The sequence below is a fragment of the Nymphalis io genome, chromosome 17, assembly GCF_905147045.1.
Source record: "Nymphalis io chromosome 17, ilAglIoxx1.1, whole genome shotgun sequence".
Classification (NCBI taxonomy): Eukaryota; Metazoa; Arthropoda; class Insecta; order Lepidoptera; family Nymphalidae; genus Nymphalis; species Nymphalis io.
In genome coordinates this window covers 8629238-8654551 of record NC_065904.1, presented here as the reverse complement: position 1 = coordinate 8654551, position 25314 = coordinate 8629238, and the positions used below count along the sequence as shown (strand labels likewise).

At 32.4% G+C, this 25314-nt stretch overlaps 2 protein-coding genes across 6 annotated transcripts in view; one reads left to right on the top strand and one right to left on the bottom strand.

Annotated features, from left to right (window-relative positions):
* LOC126774818 (zinc finger protein 608-like) overlaps positions 1–25314 on the top strand; it is a 361874-nt gene that overhangs the window by 65845 nt on the left and 270715 nt on the right. For 4 of the 5 annotated variants that reach the window (XR_007669838.1, XM_050496431.1, XM_050496430.1 and 1 more), the window contains one exon: positions 19856–19979. Coding sequence is in view for 4 of the 5 variants with exons in the window: in XM_050496431.1 (XP_050352388.1) it covers positions 19856–19979 (124 nt within the window). In the remaining variant the exon portion in view is untranslated. The remainder of the gene's footprint in view (positions 1–19855; positions 19980–25314) is intronic. The other variant, XM_050496433.1, reaches the window with a different exon arrangement.
* LOC126774826 (tyrosine-protein kinase receptor torso-like) overlaps positions 1–25314 on the bottom strand; it is a 177515-nt gene that overhangs the window by 131665 nt on the left and 20536 nt on the right. The gene's annotated exons all lie outside the window — the stretch shown is intronic.

Here is a 25314-nt window from a genome sequence, read left to right as displayed (position 1 = left end):
TATGAGTTATGAAATAAAATGCTTTTTGAATTCTTTTCTAAGTTAACGAACCATTATTTGTTTTGTTAGGTTGGTTTGTTTTTTTTTTAATATTTCGAAATCAATATTTCATATATTTTTTTAAATGTAATCAATGCAATTGATTAAAATATATTTTTAAATGAATCTGTCAGTGATGTTTTGTATTATCAATTATGAAATAAAATGCTTCTTGAATTCTTTTCTAAGTTAACGAACCATTATACCCTCGATAATACATCTGCTTCACTTATATTATTGTTCCCGTGGTGCCTCTTTCTCTAGGTTTATTGTTGGCGGTAACCTCTATGGTTGTTCGCCACAGATAAGCTATGAGATGATTAAAAATAATAAACGGATATATTAGATTCTCTTTTTAGACGTAGATAAATCGATAGCGTTAATCACGTTTAATTGTATCTATGGAAAATACTGTAATCATTTAGCACCGTTACGGTACTAACTTATAATCTCTTTTATAAATTATTCAATTGAGATTGTATAAGTATGTTTATAAACTCATACGTAAACTTATATTATTTAAATACCTTATAATTTCAACAGAGTATTAGGTTTTATAAACCATAGATAAAGTTTTCCTTGTGCTAAATAAGGTATACAATTATACATATTGTTAGAACTTCTTGAATAATAACTGTGCAATAGTAGATGTGTAAAAAAAAGTAGTATTCATATAATATAATTTACATTAATATTATAAATGCGAAAGCAACTCTGTCATTTTATACGACTAAACCGATTGATGAAATTTGTTATAAACAAACTGGACCCCAAGGCAAGAAATGGACTACCATTTTATAATACCTTACTCAAACGTGGAGCTGCCGGCGAAATCTAGTAAACAATATGTTTTATTTAATGAAACACTCGGTCTTAATTAATATTGTAATACATTATGTATCACAACGCCCATAGAATATGATATGTTGATAAGCAATTTAAATTATCTCAACTATGTCTCTGTGATCACAGACATCAAAGCGTGCTTTCAATTTAATTACCATAATGATTGGTCTGTGTCCAACCGCCATTGATATCGATAATGGTCTTGCTTCCAATCACACGGATACATCCTGCATTCTTCAGCCGCCTTTATTGCTAACGAAATAAAGACTATAAACCGAACCATTACAAACAGGAATGTGATACACAGTACTTAATAATAACACTGATCGACAATCGACATTATCTATTCTAACAGAAGTCATAGGTGAAGCATGACTATACCATTGAATTTGTAACAACAATACGATGTACGCATTATTACAATTAATTTTCTTGAGGCGGCAGTTTCTGGCTTCTAACTACTCAAAATCTCATTTATTTTTAATGAGCAAAGCAAACCGACCCTCGTTGTTTCTATTCGCGTTTATTATAACCAGCAACGTCACGAGTATTACGTAAGCAGTTGCAAGAGGGTGGTTAATTTATTTTGCTGCAGAGAGAGCACTGAAAATATTTCGAAACAAATTATACGTATAGCATTTCGTCTGTGCTCTATCGAATTGGACTCGTCATGAGCGCTTTCTTTCTGCGCGCTACGACCATAATTTAATTTTCTTCACCAGGGCAACATCAACCAACTGAGTTCATTTCATAAACCATATTGCGCTCCTTCTCTTTCTTAATGCACATGAGGAACTAGGATGGATATATTCTGAGTGGTTATAAAATTTGTCCACATCGAAACTTCACCTCTACACCGTTTGAGATAGACGTAATATTCGTTTGAATGCGAAGTTGTCTTCCGCTCAAACGGCGCACAACATAACACTCGGAGAAGTTTTCTGCTTCATTTATTAGCGCTATGTCGACTCGTAGCCAATAAAGAGGCGAGCCCTCGCCACCCTCTCCAGACGATTTATGAGTGAAACTCAGTTTCAGAGTTTTAATTCCACTAACAGCTCTCCCCTAATTTGAATGTTAATTTTTAACAATTAGCAGTTTGCCATGAATTGTCACCGATTTCGTCGGATTTGTTCGTCAAACAACCCGAAAAAGGTTGACGTGATAAAATTTTACGATCGGGCGGCAATGTATAAATTGTGGCTAATGAATGCTGGTAATAAATCGTTCGGGCCTTTTTCACGACCCCAATTTAGGTACTACTAATAACTTGTACCAGCTTTGATTCCTATAGATAACAGCTTTTATGTTTATACATTAAAAATAATATTTGTTTGAACCTGGTAAAGTTTTTGAGTCCGGTCGTATTGATCGACAGTTATTTGTGTAAAAAGGAACGACATTTCAGATCTTACAAGTTTAGGAAGAAATTTACTTCAGAGAAATATTATTCTTCGAAGACTAGAAAACTATTGTACGTTCGCTGCCTTCATACTCAAATGTATGAAGTTTTCGATAGATAGTTTTCACAAATAACTGTCGATCAATATGGCCAGACTCAAAAACTTTACCAGGCTTAAACAAATATTATTTTTAATGCAACATACAATAGTTGAATCTAACATACATCTTGTTTGCAAACTGGTTATTAAATACTTACGTAAATTAATAAAAAATAACCTGTCTTTATATCTGTTAGTCTGTTTCGCTTATTAGAGAAGAGATATAGGCTACTTTTTTTACCTAATAATCGACCCGCTCCCCCACCACGCAAGAGAAACCGCGCGCGATTACTAGTTCTTTATACTTCTAAATATCCCAATTAAAAAAAATGATTTACAGATACTTTACTTTGATAATAATCGTAACATATTGTAAAATATAAACAATAACCTATCCATCTCTTGTAAAATCGAAGCAAATTAATTATAAATAGAATTTCTTAGCGGACGCGATGACCGGCTACCATTTAGCTACTCCTATAAAATTTAATTGATATCGATTGGTGCTTGTTGATTGATTTTATGATAGGTTTATATAACCAATAAATATATGATGAAGATTCAAGGATATAATTGAATCAATTCGTTTACTGCAAATGAATATGATTGAAAATTGACGATAATATTTCAATTAGATACACTGGTAATGAGATATGTATTAACTTGTTCGTAACTAAATTATGTGAGATGTTGTTTTAAATACCCCGTTTGTCTGGTGGATAACTTATAAGACTGTAGCCCACGAGGTACTGAGTTCAAATCTGGGCGGTATAAAAAACAAGTTATTGGGGTTTTAATGTGGAAAACTTTACAGCAGTGCTATTCTGTAAGAAATCTTTTTTTTTTATCGAATAGGAAGGCGGACGAGCATATGGGCCACCTGATGATAAGTGCTCACCAACGCCCATAGACATTGGCATTGTAAGAAATGTTAACCATCGCTTACATCGCAAATGTGCCACCAACATTGGGAACTAAGATGTTATGTCCCTTGTGCCTGTAATTACACTGGCTCACTCACTCTTCAAACCGGAACACAACAATACCAAGTACTGCTGTTTTGCGGTAGGATATCTGATTCATGATCTTATTTGTTTGTTCTATGTTGACAACCGACTTATGTTGATATACTATTTGTCGCAATATCACTTTCTGACATCACGACTGTTTTCTGCGGTGAGTTTGGTGTTTTACATACAGAATAGCTCTACAGTACTCCTGTGCCTCGCAAAGCCTGTAAAGCCGGGTTTTCGCCTGAACTCTAAGTCAAAGCCAAAACCCTTTATTCGATGTAGAATAATATAACTATGTTTGATTTAAATAGACATAGGTAATAAGCAAAAGTAATAAATTATATCGCTCAGATCATAATGTCATACGAGCTGTATTCGTTGAGATAAACTTATAATACATATATATACTTATATACTTGCATATATGTAAACAGTTTAGTGCGACAAAATATATATAGACACGAATTGTTTTAATTTGTAATTTTGTCTTTTCAGGTAAGTCTACGATGTCGTAAGTTATTTAATAACTTGTGCTGTAGGCACGGTTTAGGCATCAGGTGTACGATAGCTTTGAAAAATGTGGTAAGATGACTAATAATAATATTTACGCACTAACAAAAAAGTATCTATTAAAAACCAACCATAAAATTATAAATTTAGATTACAAAGTCAGATATCTATGGTACTAAATACATTAATTAAATAAAATAATGTCATATTTACATTAATAACATAACAATATTTTTATATAATTGTATATAATGTTCAAGATAAATATGTATAAAGAAAATATTTAAAAATGTTTCATTGCGTTGTAATTAAAAATACTAACAAGTTGTACTTTTTGTTGAAACTTTATTATATCTAGCAATACAGCGTAATCTATATCGAAAATACTGTAATTACAATTTAATGGAAACATAATTGGATAGTCGTTAAAACGCAGTTGGATTTAATTGCAAGTTCATTTAGGACTGTCACTTTTAATTGCATTGCAGCCGTGTGTTCAATTAAAGATTTTTGTATTTGATATAGCCGTTAAATAAACACAGGATACAAATAGAATCATAAAACTTTACGTTATTTAACTATCATTACCTTTGAATATAATTACGTTACGTAGTTCGTTAAAAGGTAAATTGCAATCTATATTATAATGTGATAAACAGAAAGATTTCTTTGTTTGTAATCGATCAATTTTAAAACGACTGAATCGATTTTAATAATACTTTAGCCATTAGAAAACCACTTTGTCCAGAAGTAACGTTAGCTATTTTTTGTAACAATAAGACCCCTTCATATTCTCAATTCCAGGTAAGCGAAGCTGGGGGCACAGATTGTTCGTAAAAGTATTTATTATTTGCAAAAGAAATCTAGTATATTTTGCTAAGAGAAGTCTACATAAAGAATGTTTAAATGATTAACATAGCTTTGAGGTAAAAAAAACATTTAATATTTTCAACAGCAAAATATTAAAGTAAAATTTTTAAATTTAAATTATGTAATTACTTTAATGAGTAATTAAAGTAATTACATAATTTATAGCGCGTAATAATAAATAAAGATTAATAAAGAATGTAACTTCATAGATTAACGACATCACAAATAAAATATTTAATAATAAGAAAGATTGCGGTTCGACGCGTTGGTAAAAGCAGACGTAGGTAGCGACAGTAGCAAACACGAAAATCCCTGGCACCATTTTATTTATCCGAGGGGAGATTTCCTCCTTTGATCTCCCCGCATTTTCTTACCCTAGCCTTTAATTATTTCGCCTTTGAACCTCCCCAGCGCGTAGTGAATTTTAAGAGGACGCCGTGAAATGGACTCTTAATTACTACAGACCGTTCTATTTGTAATAATTAATAAGTTTTGCGTTAAGATACATCTTTGACTTTTTAAATTATATATGAGTTTAATACCGATGATAAATTCAAAAGTTTATTTATTTTCGCCCAAATCGTTTATATTATTTTTAATCGTTTATATATACTACGATATATATGTATATTAAATAGATGTTAAAAGTTGCTGTTCTCGACATCTAACTAGGGTAACACTTAAAAAAAAAACTATCACAACTCGTTTATTTTTAAACATTAGATTTTACATATCATATCTTTTTATATAAAAATATATAAAAATGCATGTCTGATAGTTATGACGGTGCAGATAAAACTACGGATAGGAACGCGTACGTGAGAAATTTGCAGAAATATAAGCTCCAAGAAGCTATGGAAATTATGATATGATGTTATATTATCTTCGTAACGGAAAAGGTGTTGCTTGTATCAAAAAACATTTTTGTATTTTTAAATATCGAAATAATTACATTAAAATAATTTTAAGCTATTAAACTACTTATAAAATTTTGTTTGTAATATAAATTATTTAAAATAAAATAATTATTACGTCAAGCTACATAAGATATTCTAAGAATAAATAAATATTGAAAAGAGGTCTTAAACGTAATGTGTTGCAACCACAAACCTCGATAGTAGCCTAGCATCGTAAAATAAACATTAAATAGCAAACATTGTAAATCGCGTGTCGTCAGCACCACGTTGCCGCATAAAAAAAAAAAAAAAATTTTATTTAGTTTCCGCCCCAACTCCGAGCTGTATTACAATATCATTCGGGCTATAAACGGAATCATATTTCCATAAAGTGCCAGCCAATTTAGACCCTTATGATCCTCGTTGTCCGCGCCCTCGGAAACATAACTATCATTTCTCGTTACCTTAGCCGTTATTTCTGTTTGCTCGCTGAATTCGACAGTTGCGCACTCTTTTATTGCGATGCTTAATGACTTTTGAATAGCAAATTCAAGTTAATTTTTAATAAACTTAAAAGCGAGATACGAGATAGTCGTATTAATTAAAATAATCGTAATTTTATTTATTTGCATGATAACATATTTATTCGTATGAATCAAGATCAGTGGACGGCCATAAAAAAAGTAAAATTATAATCAAATATCAATTTTTTAATTTCATTGCTGTATAAAGATAATGAGACCCCGCTATTTTAAGGTATTCGTGTTTCGAGATCATTAATATTTTTTAAAAGCCGTATTTATGCCCGTGGGTACGAGGCCGAAAGACTATTATTTTATTGAGGAAGTTGGCTCAGGTCGCTCGTTAAACGCCGACTGCGGCGATCAAGTTAATCCATTACCATTTTATACTGTCGTAAAGGTTTCACGACTCCCGTCAACTGTTTCAACTTTATTTGCTACTATTATAATATAAATATTAATGATACTGTCAATTGGTTCTCCAAGTGACGAAACATAATTGTTATTAACTTAAAAGAATAGCAACTTAACTTTTCTGTAATGTAATGGATTTTATTCACCTTAAAAATAATAAAATGTTGTGTTTTTTCTCTTTACAAAAGAACTGTCCAAATAAAGTACCCGGAGAGCAGTATCGTGTAGAGGGTTCCAGGAAGTTTGCGTGCGAATTATCCGGTAACAAGGCGGGAGGGCGCGGTAATCCTGTTATCGGCTAGATATCCGCACTAAAGCCTGCGGTACGGAGAAACCGCAACTTTTAGAGCTACACTAAAAGCCAACTTTAGTCGGACTACACTTTAATTGTTGTTCCCTTACCAAAGAGATTAACTCGTGATAATGTTTTCAATGTGATCTTAATATGATACAAAATGGACTTCAAAAATTATTATAAAACAAAACGAAGTATTGCGAAGTGCATATAACTCTTTTATAACCAGCTTTTGGCTGAGTAGTAAATTATATTTCACTAGCATCTTTATTTTATAATTCATAACGTCATCATCTACACTGGCCGCCAAAAAAATCGACCCAGCCGTATTTTTTTACTTACAAAGTTGTTATCTTAACTATGCGACGACCTAGGTGGATTGTTTTACTTATGGGACATACATTTAACATTTTATTACCCACTTGATATTGATTTGGAGGAGTTGTAAGTGTTATTGAGGATATTTGGAATATTTTTAAAGTATTGAAAGAAAACGTTACTTTGTGCACAAAGTGCATGGTTAGTTTATTTCCAGTTCTTAACGCGGAGTCATCTCGGTTCGATGTTTATTATTGATTAAGTGTATGAAACTTTGTTGAAACAATAATTTTAATAAGTTTAAACATAAAAAATGGATACTACTGAAGCAGAAGCTGCTCAAGTCGTAGCTCTTATTCATGAGGGGTTAAGTCAGCGAAATGTGGCTAGAACACTAAAATTAAGTCGTTCAGCGGTGCGAAGAGTGTACAAACGCTACTTGGAGACTGGGGAGTATCGCCGGAGACCAGGATCTGGCAGGGGGCGTGTCACGAACCCGACCGATGACCGTTTTATTGGTTTGACGTCTTTAAGAAACCGACATCTTTCGGCTGTTGACGTTCAAGGTAGACTCCGAGAAAGTCGTGGAGTATCTGTGAGTGAAAATACTGTAATAAGAAGACTTCGAGAGCAAAACTTAACCCCTCACAAGCCAGCAACAGGACCAAAACTCACAACATCCCATCAACAAGCAAGACTACAATTTGCTAGGCAGCACGTCGATTGGACACTGGACCAATGGGAGACAGTATTGTTCAGTGATGAAAGCCGAATGTCTCTAGTAGGCTCTGATGGACGACGTAACGTCATGCGAAGGCCAGGAGAACGCTACTCTCAGTGTTGCATTCGAGAAACAGTCCGATTTGGTGGAGGCTCTACAATGTTTTGGGGAGGTATTTCTTTGACGGGACGCACAGAGCTGGTTTTTTTCCGTAATCGTGCTGTTAATGCTGAAACTTACATAACGGACATTCTGGAGCCTCATGTGATGCCTTCCGCTGGATATATTGGGGATAATTTCCAACTTATGCACGACAACGCACGACCTCACGTCGCTAGAATTGTTAAAGACTATCTCAGGGAAGTCGAAATTCCAGTTATGCAGTGGCCAGCCAATAGTCCGGACTTAAACCCGATAGAGCACCTCTGGGACCAGCTAAAACGTACGGTTCGAGCACGAAATCCAATTCCAGAAACCCTGAATCAACTGGAAGCTGCCCTAACTGAAGAATGGCAACGGACCCCACAGGAAGACATTAAAAAGCTAATCAGGACACTTTATAGGCGTATGCAGGCAGTGATTAGGTCAAGAGGAGGAAACACTCCCTATTAAAGTAAGATTTAGGCACCCAAATTTAAAAACAAACGGCATAATCTTTTTGTACACAAAAAAATAAAATTGCGTAAAATTTTGTGTTTTCGTGTTTTGTCACATATTTACCTAAAAACCTATTTTTTGCGCACTATTTCTGTTTTTGTACAATCCTACAATTGCATTTTTTCATTATCAATCTTAAAAATATAAATATGTGGTAGTTTAAAACCATACGATAGCTTTTTTACAAAAAATGTAGGTGGGTCGATTTTTTTGGAGGCCAGTGTAATACACGTAGATGAATCATATTTTTAGTGTTGTCGGAATAAAGGCAATTTGTTTTCCTTGGTAAAATAGCAGAACAAAGAAAAACCTCGGAAAACCTTGTTAACTTTTTAAAACATTCGTTGGCTCTCATGCATAATTCAGTATCTCTGGCGGCGGTAGGTACACTACACGAGTACAGCCGCGTCTGTATCCGTATAAATAGTGCAGTCACCCTACATGTCCACTGTCCGCAATCCATGAAACCATTCTACGGAGGAACATCGGCCGGCTACCCTCCTCACAATTGACATTTCGCAAAGAGTCCAACCCTTTGTTATTCGGATGAAATGTGAATTTCAATGAAAACGAGGTTAAAATTGCTCAGGCCCGGCGTAGCCGTAAAAAAAGAGATTTCATTACGAGCCATTGTTGTGTTACGATTTTCACGGTCCATTTTCTTTTCGAGAATTGTTAAAGCGGAAAGGTTACGGTTTAATATTTGTATTAGGCACGGCGCTGCGTCTCGAGGAGCTCTTTGAATACTTTATTGCGAGAGTAATTAACTCAAAGTGCTGTTCTTGTGTTTTTCGCTTGCTTTTACGCAATTAAAAATAATTTGAAATAATAGCCTGAGCGCAAAGACGCGCGAGACGCGACTTGAATAATTTTAGAGTTTTGTGAGTCTCGAGTTAGCATCTTGTTTCATTAACGCGCTCGGCTGTCTCGGGAAATATTTATATGACTAGGGATCATGAATATTTACATTATGTTTGATATTTCGAGGAGCAAATTTTATAAGTTTAAACGACTGTCTTATTTATATTCTACTTACCGTATTTATTTACGCATTCTTAGAAATGTCGATATTTTCTCTCGATGGTATAAGGAACATTTGTAATAATGCGCCTCTATCTTACCCGAGCTGAGAGAAAAATCGAGTTTCGATATTGAGTTCGTAAAGAGGTTCAAAAGGAGAATAAATAACACGTTGTCGGAGGGGTCACGGATGCCGCGTCCACTCGTGCTGGAACGAGGGTGATTTAAACGGGCAATCGGTGTTCGCATCGCTGTTTATATTTGTATTGTAGGGGAAAGAAGCTTATAAATTTATTAGTTTAACGATTTAACAGTAATTTAGTTCAACGAATTGTTTATCAAAATGAAAACATTTTCACGAACGCATCTTATATCTTTTAATATTAAGTCTGTAGAGTATTTTTTTTTCAATTTAAAATTTTAATTTTTTTCGTTTTAAAATTAAAACGGATTTGGAAATCAAATAAATACGAAACCTGGTCCAAAGATATGAATCAGATTTGAAATTCTCTCCGAACTGAATTAAGCTACAGCGCCAAAATTTACCACATTTTTGGAACGGGATTTTATCGTCGGTATGCGCCATCTTGAAGTCGTAATGATATGAAATTGTCTTTGGGTTTTTGTTGATTTTTATATGCGTATAATAAAATATTTTATAAGGTTATGCTGATAGTTATTCATATGAATTATTAATTTTATTGATATAATTCAGATTTTACTTTAATTGTATTACATATATTTATCAAACGTGTTATTTTTCTTATCAAAAAGAAACATCAAAGTATATATTTTTTAAATACATACATAATATGTAAATTAATAAATAATAATTGGTAATAAACATATTGAATAAATTATTTTATTAAATAGTCTCATTAAAGGAAGTGATAAAGATAACGTATCACGAGCTTATTAATAAATAAACGTAATAACATTTATTACTAGGATTACAAATAAATTCTTTCTTATGACTTTTTATAATTTTTATATATCCATTGTTCATAGATTTATATTTTTGAAGAGTTAATTTGTTGTTTTAGCAGTCAATTATCATGTCAATTATCTTTAGAATTTTACTTTAGACAATTTTTTTTAGTAGTTCACAAAATGTGACAATGAGTTTCGACTGTAAACAGTTTAGCAACAGTTCAAGTTGAATTAACATTTAAAATGTCCTACGTAAGTTGCCTTAAAAAAATTGCAAGATTTCCATTTTATTTGATATCTTAAACAGTAATTCTTTTTTCGTCTTTAATTATTAAAAATTCCATTTCATTTACTATGTCTTACTCTTTGTTGAATTTAACATGCTCCAATATACATTTTGCTCTGTCGCTTCCTTCCCTCCTGGTAGATTTTCCAACAATTCTTTTACAAAGAACTTCATTATGAGCGTATAAGCAAATTGCAATTCCTATTTCGGGCTACAGTTGAGTATTGATCTGTCAATCACGATGTTTTATATTCAAGGGAGAGCGATCAACACGTAAAACCATCCTAATTCGGTTATCCTTATGCTATGAAAATGGTTGTAAATTATTCGTTTCAACTCGATATCTAGATAGACTATCTAATAAAATTATAAAAATAGAAGAAAAAACTGCCTTTAAAAATTTTATATAATTATATATAAAAAAAATATATTTAGTCCAAAACTAAACTTCCCATTAGAGAAGATGCTTCACAGCTGTATCTGTAGGGTCGGTCCTATCGAAAAATATACCTGAGTTTTTTCTCACTAGTTTAACAAAACGTATATTACTAGCCGTATTTCTTGACAAAAATAGCTTATTTAAATGGTGTAGTTTTAGCTTATCAAACTGTAATTTATTTTGAAATTTACGATTTCTTATACATCATTAATGTTATATATTTATCTAAGGTTACTCCGGCATTCCATCATATTTAAGAAATACATTTTTGAGTATCCATCTTATCGATTTAAGGGCATGTCCTACGTTAAAGGCGTTTCCAATTCCAAATTCCAATAAATGTGTAAAACATAAACACACCTAAAACAGTTAAACCACTTCGACCACGAAACAAATTACATTTATATGCATTGGTAATTTTGCCACAAATGCTAACCATTTGGTCCGATTAACCGAAAAAATTGTATTTTGAGTTTTTGCATTGTTTTGAATAAACTAAAAATATTTTTAAAATATGTTTGTTCATGTTTTATAAAGATATAAGAGAACGTACTCGTGAAAGTACGACTAACATTTTATAAGTATATTTGTTATTGCGAAGACGCTTAAGTATACTTCGTCGAACAAAATACACAAAGCTAATATAATTAGTCTCAAAATGTATAACATTTCGAAATTCAAATGTTTACATTAAGTTTAGTTTTAAGCAAATATGTATACATAATTTAATTCAGGAATGATATGGCCCAGTGAATAGAATTCGTGAATGTTAAGTAAAGGTTGCGAGTTCGAATAAATTTAATAATTGCAAATTTTAGTAGAATTTGCTTGCATTTCTTAAATACGTATATTTAACCGTGTTGTCGTAATATTTTATCACTTACGGGATTTTCAATATTTGCAGATTTGAACGTAACCCTTTAGACTTAGTTTTTTTTTTATATGCGCCGGGATGGCAAATGACTCCACTCCACCTGATGGTAAGTGGTAGTAGAGTCCAAACGCGACGACGGCCAGTACAGTCGGGAAGAATGTTCTGTGCTAGCCGTCCCCGCCTTGCCGGCTCGCAAAATGCCTCTTCACGCCTCGTTTTAAGGAACCCGGGTTGTAAGAGGAGGGGAACACGTGAGCTGGTAAGGAATTCCATTTTTTGGTAGTGCGACAAAGAAAGGAGTTGCCAAATTTCTTTGTGCGCGATGGAATTGATGTCACAGTTAGGCGGTGACATCGAGAACCAGCTCGCGTGGACTTAAGAAGGAAGGGGGAGAAACGAAAAGAAAAAGTTTACTCAAACTATAATCAGTATTAATATAGAATATTTCTATATAATATGTCAATGTTAATCTGTTAAATTAATCTTTTCAACAAAAAAATTGCTAAATATTTTATTAATAAATTGTATTTTAAACAAATAATTTAGAATAAAAGTATAAACTATAACATTGTAGATTTTGATACTCTCTATAAAATAAATGTTTTATTTATTATATTAACAATATTAGTGTAATAAATATTACTATCTGAAACAATGATAAATCCCAATAACAATTTATTTTAGATTAACAGCGATAATAGCTTATTTATATAACAAATTATAGACATTTAGTATACTAATCGGCGTTTAAATGTTAATATATTTTAAATAATTCGAATTGCTTTAATTAAAACATTCATAAGAAATAAACGATCAAACTAACATCATAATATAAATATTAAATACTTAAATAATCTTGAAAATAAGCTAAAAAAATATCATATATTATTTACTGACCCCTTTTGACCATGATTGTGTAAGTATTGAAAGTAAAATTATATTGCATTAATAAAACCAATTTTCAATGTTGCCAGTATCAAATAACGCGCAGTCTGCCTTGCTTTTAAACTTCCTTTGAATGAAAACTTTTTCTTTTGTAAGAAACTGGTTGTAAAGGAGTTTATGGTAGGCATCGCCGCCATTTTAACGTCGTACTAGACTTTTGTTACTTAGCGTTTAGTCAGAATAAAGAAATGTAATTTTGACTTAAGAAAGTTAGTATATTTTATGAATATTACTTGAAGCGAATACACATTCCATTTTTTTTTAAACATTGTACATGGAAATACTTTATGCGTTATTACTGCAAATGGTAGATTAGGATCTGAAATATTTAATAGAATTAGTTTAAATACAGACGATATATAGAAATGACTATAAAAGTTTAAAAAAATGATCTCGTTATTCATTCAATACATTTCATTTGCAGAAGTATAAAAACAGCAATGCCATTCTTAGCCTGTGGAAGCTTTTATTATAACGTCTTTTATTAGAACTTCCTCTTTGAATAAGTCTTTGTCAGGCGGCTCGTGTTTATTAAAAATATTTCCCTCGGAATTTCATTTTGCTTATATAATTTTATATTAATATCTCCGTTTACAAGCTTTTCGAGAAATTGGATTTACATTTGATAAAACATTGTAATATTTAATAATGTCTGTTATACTTCTATTACAAAAAAAATACTGACATTTTATAGTAGAAAAATTTATATATGTATCATAAAAATAGCTTTGCCAATGACAATTATATTTTATTAATGTCAGATATATATCTATGTTATATAATACGTGAATATTAAAATATTGAAAATTGTCTAATATTCTTTTGTATTTACTTATTTGTTTTCCTCTTACTGGTGACAGGAGGTCTGGTTCATTTTTCGTCCAGAGGATCGAAATTGCGATTCAAAGGGGAAATGCTGCTAGCATTCTTACCATTCCACGCGGTCACGATTTGTACTGTAACTGTTTTTAATTTTTATTGTATTACTTAAGGCTAATGTAATAATAATAAAAAACTAATTACGGAAAAACAGTATAACTTTTGAAGGTGCACAACAATTGTACAATAAGATAACTTCACTTATAAACAATGTAAACTCACCGTAACAGCCTGTGCATGCCCCACTGCTGGGCTAAAGGCCCCTTTTTGAGGAGAAGGTTTGGAGCTTATACCACCACGCTGCTCCAATGCGGGTTAGTGGAATACACATGTGGCAGAATTTCAGTGAAATTAGACACATGCTGGCACGAGATGAATTATAATCACAAATTCATTGAAAATTCAGTGGTGTTTGAAACCACGATCATCGGTTAAGATTCACGCGTTCTTACCACTGGCCCATCTCGGCTCAAAACTCACTTACCTCATTCAAAATAAAACTAGCTAATTATATTATGAACACCTTTTGACAATAGAATGAGTTAGGTGAGTAAAACTGTTTTTTTTTTAATTCCTAATGTAAGGTTATACATATGTATATACATGAACAATCCGCGGAAACTTATTATTATTATTATTTAATATATTTGTTATTTTATTTTCATGTTTTGTTTTTATTTTATTTTTTTTCGTACTATTTGTAATTAAATTTTTAACTGTGAAAATTTCGTCAGGTTATGTTTAAAATTAACTTAAAAAATACCCACCTATTAAAATTATTAACACTTCCTAACTATCTAACTTTAATTGTACACATTGTGTAACCTCTGTTCTTAAGTAAGTGAGTATAATATGTCTTATTGAGAATAAATGTATTCAAACTTATAAATCTATAAAAAACATTAACAATTGCTTCGTTGGTCTAGTAGTTACATGTAAGACCACAGACATCCTGGGTTCAAATCCCAGGTCGGAGCAATACAAAATTTAATATTTTTTTCTGTTGAACATTCTTAATCCCGGAGTCTGGAAGTTGGAAGTGTTTACACTTCCGTGCCTCGGAAAGCACGTAAAGCCATTGGTCCTGCGTCTGAACTCTTTCCGGTCGTTTCAGATTGCCGTCCCGTCGAATTATAAGAGTCAGGGAATAGAGAGTGCACCTGTGTGTCGCACACTTGTGCACTATAATATGTCCTGCACAGTTGTCGAATCTCTCTTGATATTGGCCGTCGTGTCATCGAAATCAGTCTGGAGGACATTACTATAACAGAGGGAGAATGGATCTAATTAGATCTGCTGTACAATGCCGTACATATGTAAAAAAAAATCGAATATCATAGTAAAACAAGTACAAGCGATACAATTTATTTTAAAATATAGAATTAACGAACGTTGAAAAATAAATATTGCAGTTTTAAAACATGATGATGGGATTAATTATAAAATGGAATGTTCCGCTATAGTTGTTTTAAATTACCAGAGCATCAGTCGATGGAGTAAGGATTTATTTTTAATTAATATTGCCGAGTCCCCGACGAGGGTGCGATTGTTTTCAATGTTATTATGCCTTTTTCAACTCGTTAAAATTATACGATAACTGAATGTTTGTGATTAATTAGCGTTATATACATTTTATATACTTGAATTAATTATTTCATACAACAAGCACTCGCTTAGAAATTGAAAGCATGTTATGTACGTATTATTAAAAACGTTTACAATAGAATGTCTTTAAATATTGTGTATTTTTATTTTTATAAATATATATTAAACATTTTAATATAAAATATTATTGTCTAAATGTGGCTAGTTTTACGTTTATAGAGTTCATTTTAGCTTGGCAATACCTTATGATTGTATGTACGTTTTTATATCTGCCTGTCTATCTGATCCGAGTATCACTCCAACCGTGAAGTTTAGTTTTTATTGCTACTATTTTTATAACATGAAAGCAAAATATTAGTATTCGTGAAATGAGAGGGAGGTTTAAAAAAAATACATTTGTTACGAATTAAAACTACGTTACACTGCAAACTTTTTGAATTGAAAGTTATTTAGTAGCACATAAATGTCCTACCGCTGGGCAATCTTATCTGAAGAAGATAGTTTGGAGCTTATTCCATAACTATGCTTCAATATCGACTTGTGGTTTCCTTACGAGACAAATCATAAAAACAAATAAAAAAACTGGGTGATTTTTTACCTTCGTTAGTTACCTTATCCACTAAACATTTATATTAAATACATTTAGTATATATTAAATACTTTGTACTAGGAAATAATTAACCTCAAGGAGGTACTATAGGCATATATGGGGACTCATTATCGCGGTACTTAATATCAAGGACTAGAAATATTTAGTTCACGTCATCATATTATATATATTATGAAGTATCACTCGTCATCATATCATATCATTTGTATTATCATATCGGCGACTTATTAATTTACTAAAAACTAGAATCACCACCTCATATTACAGATATAAGATAGGGATAAAATAAAATATTGATTAAAAAAGGCATACGTGAATAAAGAGGCACAATAAATAAAAATAATAATAAACCATATTAAGCTCAAGCTAGATACATAGAATTTGTTAAGCTATCCAACGTGCAAAAACACGATGGAGTGACGAAACTTCAAATGTGATGGCTATGATGCTGTCTGGAAATAAAAAAAACATGCAAGCACATGAAATTACAAGTCAATAAAAATATTTGAAAGATACACTATAGATACGATACATCCCGTATATTCACAGAGATTTGAAATTTTAAATAATAAAAAATACATAATACTAGTTCCGTCTATGACTTCACGCGCGTGTTGGGGTTGTAGGGTGTTTGTAGAAGCACGTACCCTATGTCCTTTTCTGTATCGCTGACAACGTGTACATGTAAAATTTTTCAAAATTTCAAGATGAGTAGATAAGATTAATCAACCTAACAAACAAACTCACATTCGCCTTTATAATATTAGTCAACAAAAACTTTATTCTATTAATACGATATTATTTTGCTTCGAATCATTTTTTTTATTAAAAAATATGAAAGTTTATAATTTGCTTATCTAAAAGATAATTGCAAAGAAATCATGGCTCCCGGGACTTATACATGAAACGGGAAAAATAGCATTCAGTCCAATTACGGAAAGCTTTCTTTCAATTAATTCCTTATCTTGTTCATTTACATGTTGATTTAATTTTTTTGTCGAGGTTCAATGTGATACAGCGTTCGCTCTGTAATTACATTTTTGAATGTACGAACTTTTTGTACGAACATTATAAGATAAAACTTTTAACATGTACATATTTACATAATAATATATAAGAGTATGTTTGACGAATTATGTAAATCTTAAGTGTATTTGAATAATATATACAATTATAGAAATACATCTAAATACGTGAGTCTTGTAAGTAAATAAAAAAGAAATATAAGACTTCAAAGGTATGTTTATTTCATTTGTAAGCAATAAGAAATATTGTCTACGCTACGCATTTCATGACTAAATTTGTATATGAATCGTATAAACAAGATGTTGCAGACTCCACTCCGGTATTTATTACACATGGCATGCCAGATCGCCCCTAAACGTCTTAGTCTTAATCGTGCTATTCCGTTAAGTTATTGCAATGAAAAATGCTTAACGTTCTTCAATTCATTTGTTGTTAGACAGTGCTATTCAGAAGCGACGGCTGCCAAATGTGTATTGCAATCTTGGAGAAATTTGTCGTCGTTCACGGCAACGCGTAAGTCGGACTCGCATTTTAGTGACACTGCGTGACTCAGGTCTACGGAGGAGCCATTGTTTCGAGTCAGTAAGCATGTAGGTGTCGGTTACTGCGCTCTCCTTTTGCGGTGTGACGATAGAGACTACAAATTAGTTCCTGCGACGCACTTCACAAAGAGATCTTCAAACGACTCCCTTCGGTGTCTTAATCGAAGTCTGCTCGCTCATTACATTCCGCCCCGGCATGCTCCTTTGTTCCCGTCGTCTGAATTGATTTACTATGTATTGTCTTCCGACACCGCCACGACGGCATCTCTTATTTGCGTCCGATACGCTAGCGCACGCTCGACTTATATTGAAATGTTAATGTGAATTGAATTTTTTTTCGAGTTCCCTTCGTAAAGTTCGTTTGGCGAGATAAAGCGGCAGCTGGCAACCCTTGTTTACAGTCGACTCCAAGCTAGCATTGACGTTCATAACCGTGCGACCCCTCTAGTTGTGCCGTCTAGCGTACAATGCCTCCCCTCGACTTGTAACGGCGAGGCGCTCATAAAGGACTTAATGGCGACATGGCGTGTCGAAATATTAATATGCGGTTTAACTGTACAAATAAACAGAGTATTGTCTCGTAACGGACACCGAGTGGGCGTAAGACGATCGCACATTTGTCTTCGTCTAACAATGCAACGCTTACGCTATTTATATTCGACGCGTGGGTATGAGATAATCGTCTATTTGCTGTTATCGCTTAAGATGCTTAGACATGCGATTACATTCCGACGATACGATACCCATGAAGCAAATAGAGGGTATATTATATGATGTTATGAGGTCGCTTTACGAGCCGTTACGCAATTATTAATGTTTCAGTCCGGTTAACATTGTACAGCATAGTCAAAGTTTGGATATCCAGCTGTTAAAATAGACATTATTTGCGGCTAATGTGCTGAGTGTTGGGCAGTGAGTATGTTTTTATGAAGCTTTATTCGAAACGTTTGCAAGTTTAGTTGAATTCAGCTGCTGGTCGCATAGGGAGATATCATTTACTCGTGCAGTCTAGACGCTCGCGTTGTTGTTCAATAATTGCCAAAATGACAGCCAACTGCTCTTTATTTGTGTAACTTATTGTACATTACTTGATTAAATTATAACGTCTAATAGTCTAATATATTAACTGCAACTGTAAATAAGTTCTCAGTGTTCGTAATTTTAACAAACTGTTCTGTTATCAGTAATAATTTTATTTGCATAAATAATTAAGTTAATTATTAACATGTATATACATTAATTTTATTTAATCAATAATTAAAAACCATACATGACACAATCACTTGTTTTTTTTGCCAATGTTTCAATCAATCCAGAGTCGAATGTGATACAGTTACGTCATGTTACAAATATTAAATTATTATGCTGTTGCCAAATTTTATCACACAACGTGTAGTACACATATTATAGATAAAATGTGTTTAAGTAAACATTTCGTATGCGAACTTTATATAAGGTATATAAAAACATTGCTTATCCTTTTCCCAATATCAGTTGTTACCGAAACGTGAAAAGATTATAAGTTCTCGCAATTCACATAAAATTTTGTTATTTTTCCGATAGTACATTTGCGAGTCGACATCTCTACGGATTCACTGTGGGGATGCTCGAGTCCATAATTTGCGATGCCATTAACCGTGTGCGTGAGAGAGACGAAGCGATATCTCTGTGTTATTCGCATATCGGCCGCTGAATGTAAATGGCTTCATTTTATTATGTTCCACACCGTAAACGCTCTTTGCATTTATGCAATCCTAGTAAGTACCGCGGGCGATTTTCGTTTCTATTGACCAAGAAAGAAGAAAAAAGAAAAGAGGAGGATTTCAATTAAAATAGCTTGTTTTTGTTTCCATATGTTTTTCTGTGTCTAGTATAGTTGAAATTTATATTTTTATAATACCATTAATTAAATAATCATTTAGTTATTCAACAATAATTAGGGTTTTAGAATCTCTTTTTCGTTCAATCTCTCATATAATATAATTTTGGATATAATACATGTTCTTGACAGTCGCGTTATAGGTCTGATTACCTCGCCTATTCGAATATAATTTTACACGTTTTCCATTTTCTTAAAAATAATAATTTGTTCCGTAGGAGACTGCAGAAGTATGCGTCGGTACATCGGTGGGAACTATCACTGAGCCGGACTGCCTGGGGCCCTGCGAGCCTGGTACCTCGGTCACGCTGGAGGGCATCGTGTGGCACGAAACGGAAGGTGGTGAGTTGTTACTAGCGCACGAACCCAACGCACCGTAGCGCCTCACTTCACACCTCCAGCACGCTTATGCACGCCTGGTACTTGTGCCCGCTTAGCGATCCACGCATACCCCTTCCTTACTTACTTCATTCAACAAAATTCTTGTTTATTTTCAAAACCAGAAAATTAAAAATTAAATGAATATCAATTTTTTTATATTAACAATAATATTAAAAAATGTAAATTATCTAACCGTACTTCGGTTTGAATAAAATGAATAATGCAATTAAAAAGACGTTTTAGTATAAGATCAAGTAAGTGTCGAGTTGTAAATTAAATAATTCATTCAAAAAAACATGATTATTCGATCCAAACTTACTTACTTTTCGATCAACAAAAGCACGCTTTTCGTTACCAGATGATATACCTAATTTATTATATTGTTGTCGTTTAAATTCTGTATGAAATAATAATAATACGGCAATTACAAAGTAGGTTGTTAATGTTGAGTTCCTATGTCACTATAAACATAGTGACAATTTAATTATTTAAAGAATAAGTGAAGCGCGTTGATTTCAAATAAAAAAGTAGTACCATTAAGAAAAAGTTATGTTTGCTACAAACATTTATATTTGTTTCATTTCATTCATATCGACATCATAACGTCCAGACTTAATAAGTACATAACAAAGTATATATATACTGATAGGTTAATCATGCTAAACTAGGTTTTTAAACACAAATAACGTGTGTCTGTCTTATTGCACTCTATAATTTATAAAAAAATCTGTTATTCAAATATGCAATGAATATAAATTAAATATTAGCCGAAAGAATTGTTAGGTTTAAATAGTTATTTAATAATATTACGCTTAAAGATCAAACTAAACTAATTTCATAAAATAATAATAAGTCACAGAATGTTTAAAAAGAATATAATAGACGATATAAAAAAACTAACGTATTTATATCTTTTTACAAAATATTTAGATATAAATCGAAATTGGAAATATTACATAAGTAAACAGTTTATTTGAAGTCGTTATATCAGATCATGGTTTTTGTAGCGCCATTCCGTCATGTAATGTACACCACGGTGTAAAACAGTGGCGTCAGGGCCCCGTGTAATTACAGAGCTAACCGGGTACGATACTATCAGCGTAATTGAAAGAAATAAGTTCTAAGTAAGGCTTAAATTGTAGAAGGTTTTTAAAGTTTCTGCAAAATTTACTTTTTAAATCTCTTGTTTAATGATTTTCACTATCATTTTGCTACGGATTTTTTATCGTATTCGAAAATTCGTTTCTTTTTAAATTAAGTTTTCAATATTAACACTTTATAATTATAACGTAAAGAATAAATTTTAGCCGACATTTTAAAAAAATCGTGTATATTTCGCACACAGCTGATCTTTGGTATAATTAAAAATAATGTCACTATTATCCAATCAGCCTCTGGGCATAGGCGTCCCCAAGGTATGTGAGAAAATTTAAACTAGCACATAACATGCACTCGTGCTTTGTGCAAGCTCGTCTGGGTAGGTACCACCCACTCATCAGATATTCTACCGCAAAACAGCAGTACTTGGTATTGTTGTGTTCCGGTTTGTAGGGTGAGTGAGCCAGTGTAATTACAGGCACAAGGGACATAATATCTTAGTTCCCAAGGTTGGCGGCGCCTTGGCTATGTAATCGATGGTTAACATTTCTTACAATGTCTATGGGCGTTGATGACCACTTTACATCAGGTGGCCCATATGCTCGTCCACCTTCCTATTCTGTAAAAAATATTTATACACAATGGTATGTGTTAAAATACAAAGTAGAAACATTACGTATATTTTTATTAGTGTTATAATAATAATAATAATATCCTGGGACATTTTTCATACACGGCCATCTGATCCCAAATTAAGCTTGTACAAAGCTTGTGCTATGGAAACCAGACAACTGATATACTACATATACTACTTTTCTTTTGTAAATACATACTTATATAGATAATTACACTCAGACTCAGGACGAACAGACATGTTCATGCACACAAATGTCTGTCCTGGGTGGGAATCGAACCCACAACCTTCGGCGTGAAAGGCAAGTATCTACCAACCACGCCGACCGGTCCGTCATTAGTATTCCTTCATGACTTACGGCTTTTTAGTCTTGTGTTTCATGTAACACTACATCAAATAATGATTGAAAAAGCATTTTATTTATTATACATTTTATATAATAAATAAAATACATAATGTTTTAACATTCCTACACTGGTGCAAAGCAAAGCGATAAAATAAATACTACAATTTAATGAATGTTATAATCTAATTTTTTTAAATAATGATATAAAAATAAATACGTTTCACAATACAAACACTATAATTTAGCAAAACGATTTGATCGCATATCAAAATTTCATCAAAATCGGTTCAGTGTTTTAGCTGTGAAAGCGTAATAGAAATCAATGTCGCATTTATGATAGAAGTTTAGATGCGTTTTTTGATTATCCTAATATTATTATAAAGCTTCATTGTTTTCTTCCGAAATCACGCTAAAACTACATAGGTGAAGCAGCGATTATAATATTTTTTAGTTTATAATTTCAAAACGGATTTAGTCTATATGTTGTAAAATTTTAGACATTACGCAGCCTAGATAGAAAAGTAACAAACATATACACGAATACTTGGTATGAGAGATTTTAAAATTTTACCGTTAGTTAAGTAAATAATTAGAAAAAAATATATATGTAAATAGTATGTTTATAATACAATATCAAACGATAATATGGGTTATATTACATTCATCTATTATTCGATGAGTCGTATTTCTCATCCCGCTCATCTATCCATGATACACAACCGTCCGTCATTAGAAAAAACACATTGTTAATATATCTTACGCGGGTGTACAATTTTGATACGTCTGCGAATACAATAGAGACCACTTTGGCGTGAATTATTATAATCAATTAAATCTGTTCTACTTATTGTATATTTTGCTATTAGAAACACAATACATCTCCCCCCGTTACGTATAATTATTATAAAACTCGACAATAAATCAACATCTGCCCGGCACTTCCAAATTTATCCACTCGGACGGAGGGGAAATTCACGCCCTTCCAGCTTATTTATTTTGGGTTAATACCAGAGGGGCTTAGGGAAATTAAATACTGAAGACTTACGTTTCATGGAACTGCTTTCATATTTTACCTGAAACTGTTTCACTCGTATTACTCAAAACTAATACGTACGTATTAGTTTTGATTGGTCTAAAAAACATTTTATTTCTAGTTTGAAAAAAAATCCTCATTATTGTGGTGAATTAACATACGTATGTATGTAAATCTTTGGAAAAGAGTAACGGTGATAGCTTTACATTAAATTTAAATAATAATAATGTCCTCCAGACATTTTCTGACAGAAAAACCCAATAACTTTTTATTGGCCCGACCTGGGAATTGAACCCCGAACCTCCGGGTCTGCGGCCTCACATAATGCCACTAGACCATTGAGGCAGTCAACATAACTAACACGATGATTTTAAGTGTCTACTTATGTTAATTTTTTTTATATTTAACAAACAATAATGTACACATTTAGTGCCCTTAACTTATGTATACCATACAATTACATACTTATTCAATGACTACATGGCATGAACTAGGCCGAGCCTGTGCCTATATAAAGAATATTTTAAATAGATTTATTTTCATCTATGTAAATATATGGAAAAAACCTAGTTTTTTTTTCTCGTTTTTCTATGATTACTACACAAACTATGCCATAATAATTATGGCAAAGCTTATTCGATCGGGTGAAATGAGTTGGTAATTTGGGAAAATAAAATATGAATGTAAAAATAATTAAGCTTCGTACTTGATTTTTCCTTTATGTAATATTAGGGCCAATGAACCAATCATAATAAACTACCAATTAGTTTAATGCGTATGCCGCATAGAATGCAATAGCGTTATGAAAATTGTTTAAATTTCGAACTATAAATTTGAATAACTTTAAAAGTAAAAAAGGTAAAAGAGTCGTTTTTGTTGTCATATGACTTTATATCAGCGGCGTAAAGTGGGTCCGGACGGTAATTTTAATTAACTCCGTCGACAAGCTTTTAAGAGCACAAAGTTTGCTTTGCGTTGAATGGGTGTAAACGAATGCTCGGAGCGTTGTTTGTATGGGTGTGAGAACAATGGCTGCGGTCAGGTCTGATTAGAGCCGCCGCCCACAGGAGAAACAACGGTGAATAAACTTATCTTAAATTTGTTCGGTCCAACCAACATCGATTCGTGAGAATATTTCGTTCAATCCTGAGAAAAAGAAACTTTACGTACGATTATTGGTTTGTTATAAATAAAATTTCATTTGCTTAAAGCAATCTGCAGTTTTTAAATTGTATAAATAAAATAAGTAATATCTTTCATCTTAATTTCGTCGTATTTATCCATCTGTTTATTTATTTCGGAGAATATGGAATTAAAATAATATAAAACTAAAAATATTAAAATTATATTCTTTAAAATTAATAAATTAAAATGAATCTATATTATTCAACGATTACACGGATATTAAAGAAAAGACGAAGTGGAAAAACGTGCTTGCACGACTGAGAGCTTGACAACCATTAGTCAGTTGATTACGGCCCGGGGTAATTAGCAACCTAAATGAACCTATTTCAGCGCTCTGCTCTCCTGGTATGGCCACAGCGATCTCAATCAGGATACATTAGTTAGTAGATAGCGCTTTGTGTGAATAAATGACTAATTTATAATTTAATAAAAATAATAAAAATCTTATTGTTTAACTTATTTATTTAAACAAATGTAGATTATTATAATTATGTACGTTGTTGTGTTATTTATAAGTAAATTTTTATTTGGCTATTTATTAATTGTTATACAATTTGATTAATATGATTTTTATTAAGTTATAATTTAAAATTTTTGCTTAAAAATTAAAATGTAATCAAGTAATTTTAAATGTATGATAAATATGGTACATTTTATTTAGTTAATTAAATGCTCAAGGATAATGATACAATAATAGCTGTCGTCCGTAGAGGCTATGTCCATTAGTGACAAGCGTACAAAATCGAAGCGGACACACGCAAACAAAAAGGCCGGACGTCTAATTTAACTTTTCCGTGAGCGGTCGCCCATATTAACCATTTACAAGCTAAATCCACCCCTAAATAATAAAAGTGAGGCGCGCTCAACAATTTCCTGAGTTCGGAAGCTCCATCTGCCCACTTTTTAATATTCCTGCAATCCTGGTACTTACCCTCTTCGTAAGTTTAGTTTTCTTTTTAAAATAACAAGAACGAAGTAAAATAAAGTCAATACAAGTCGG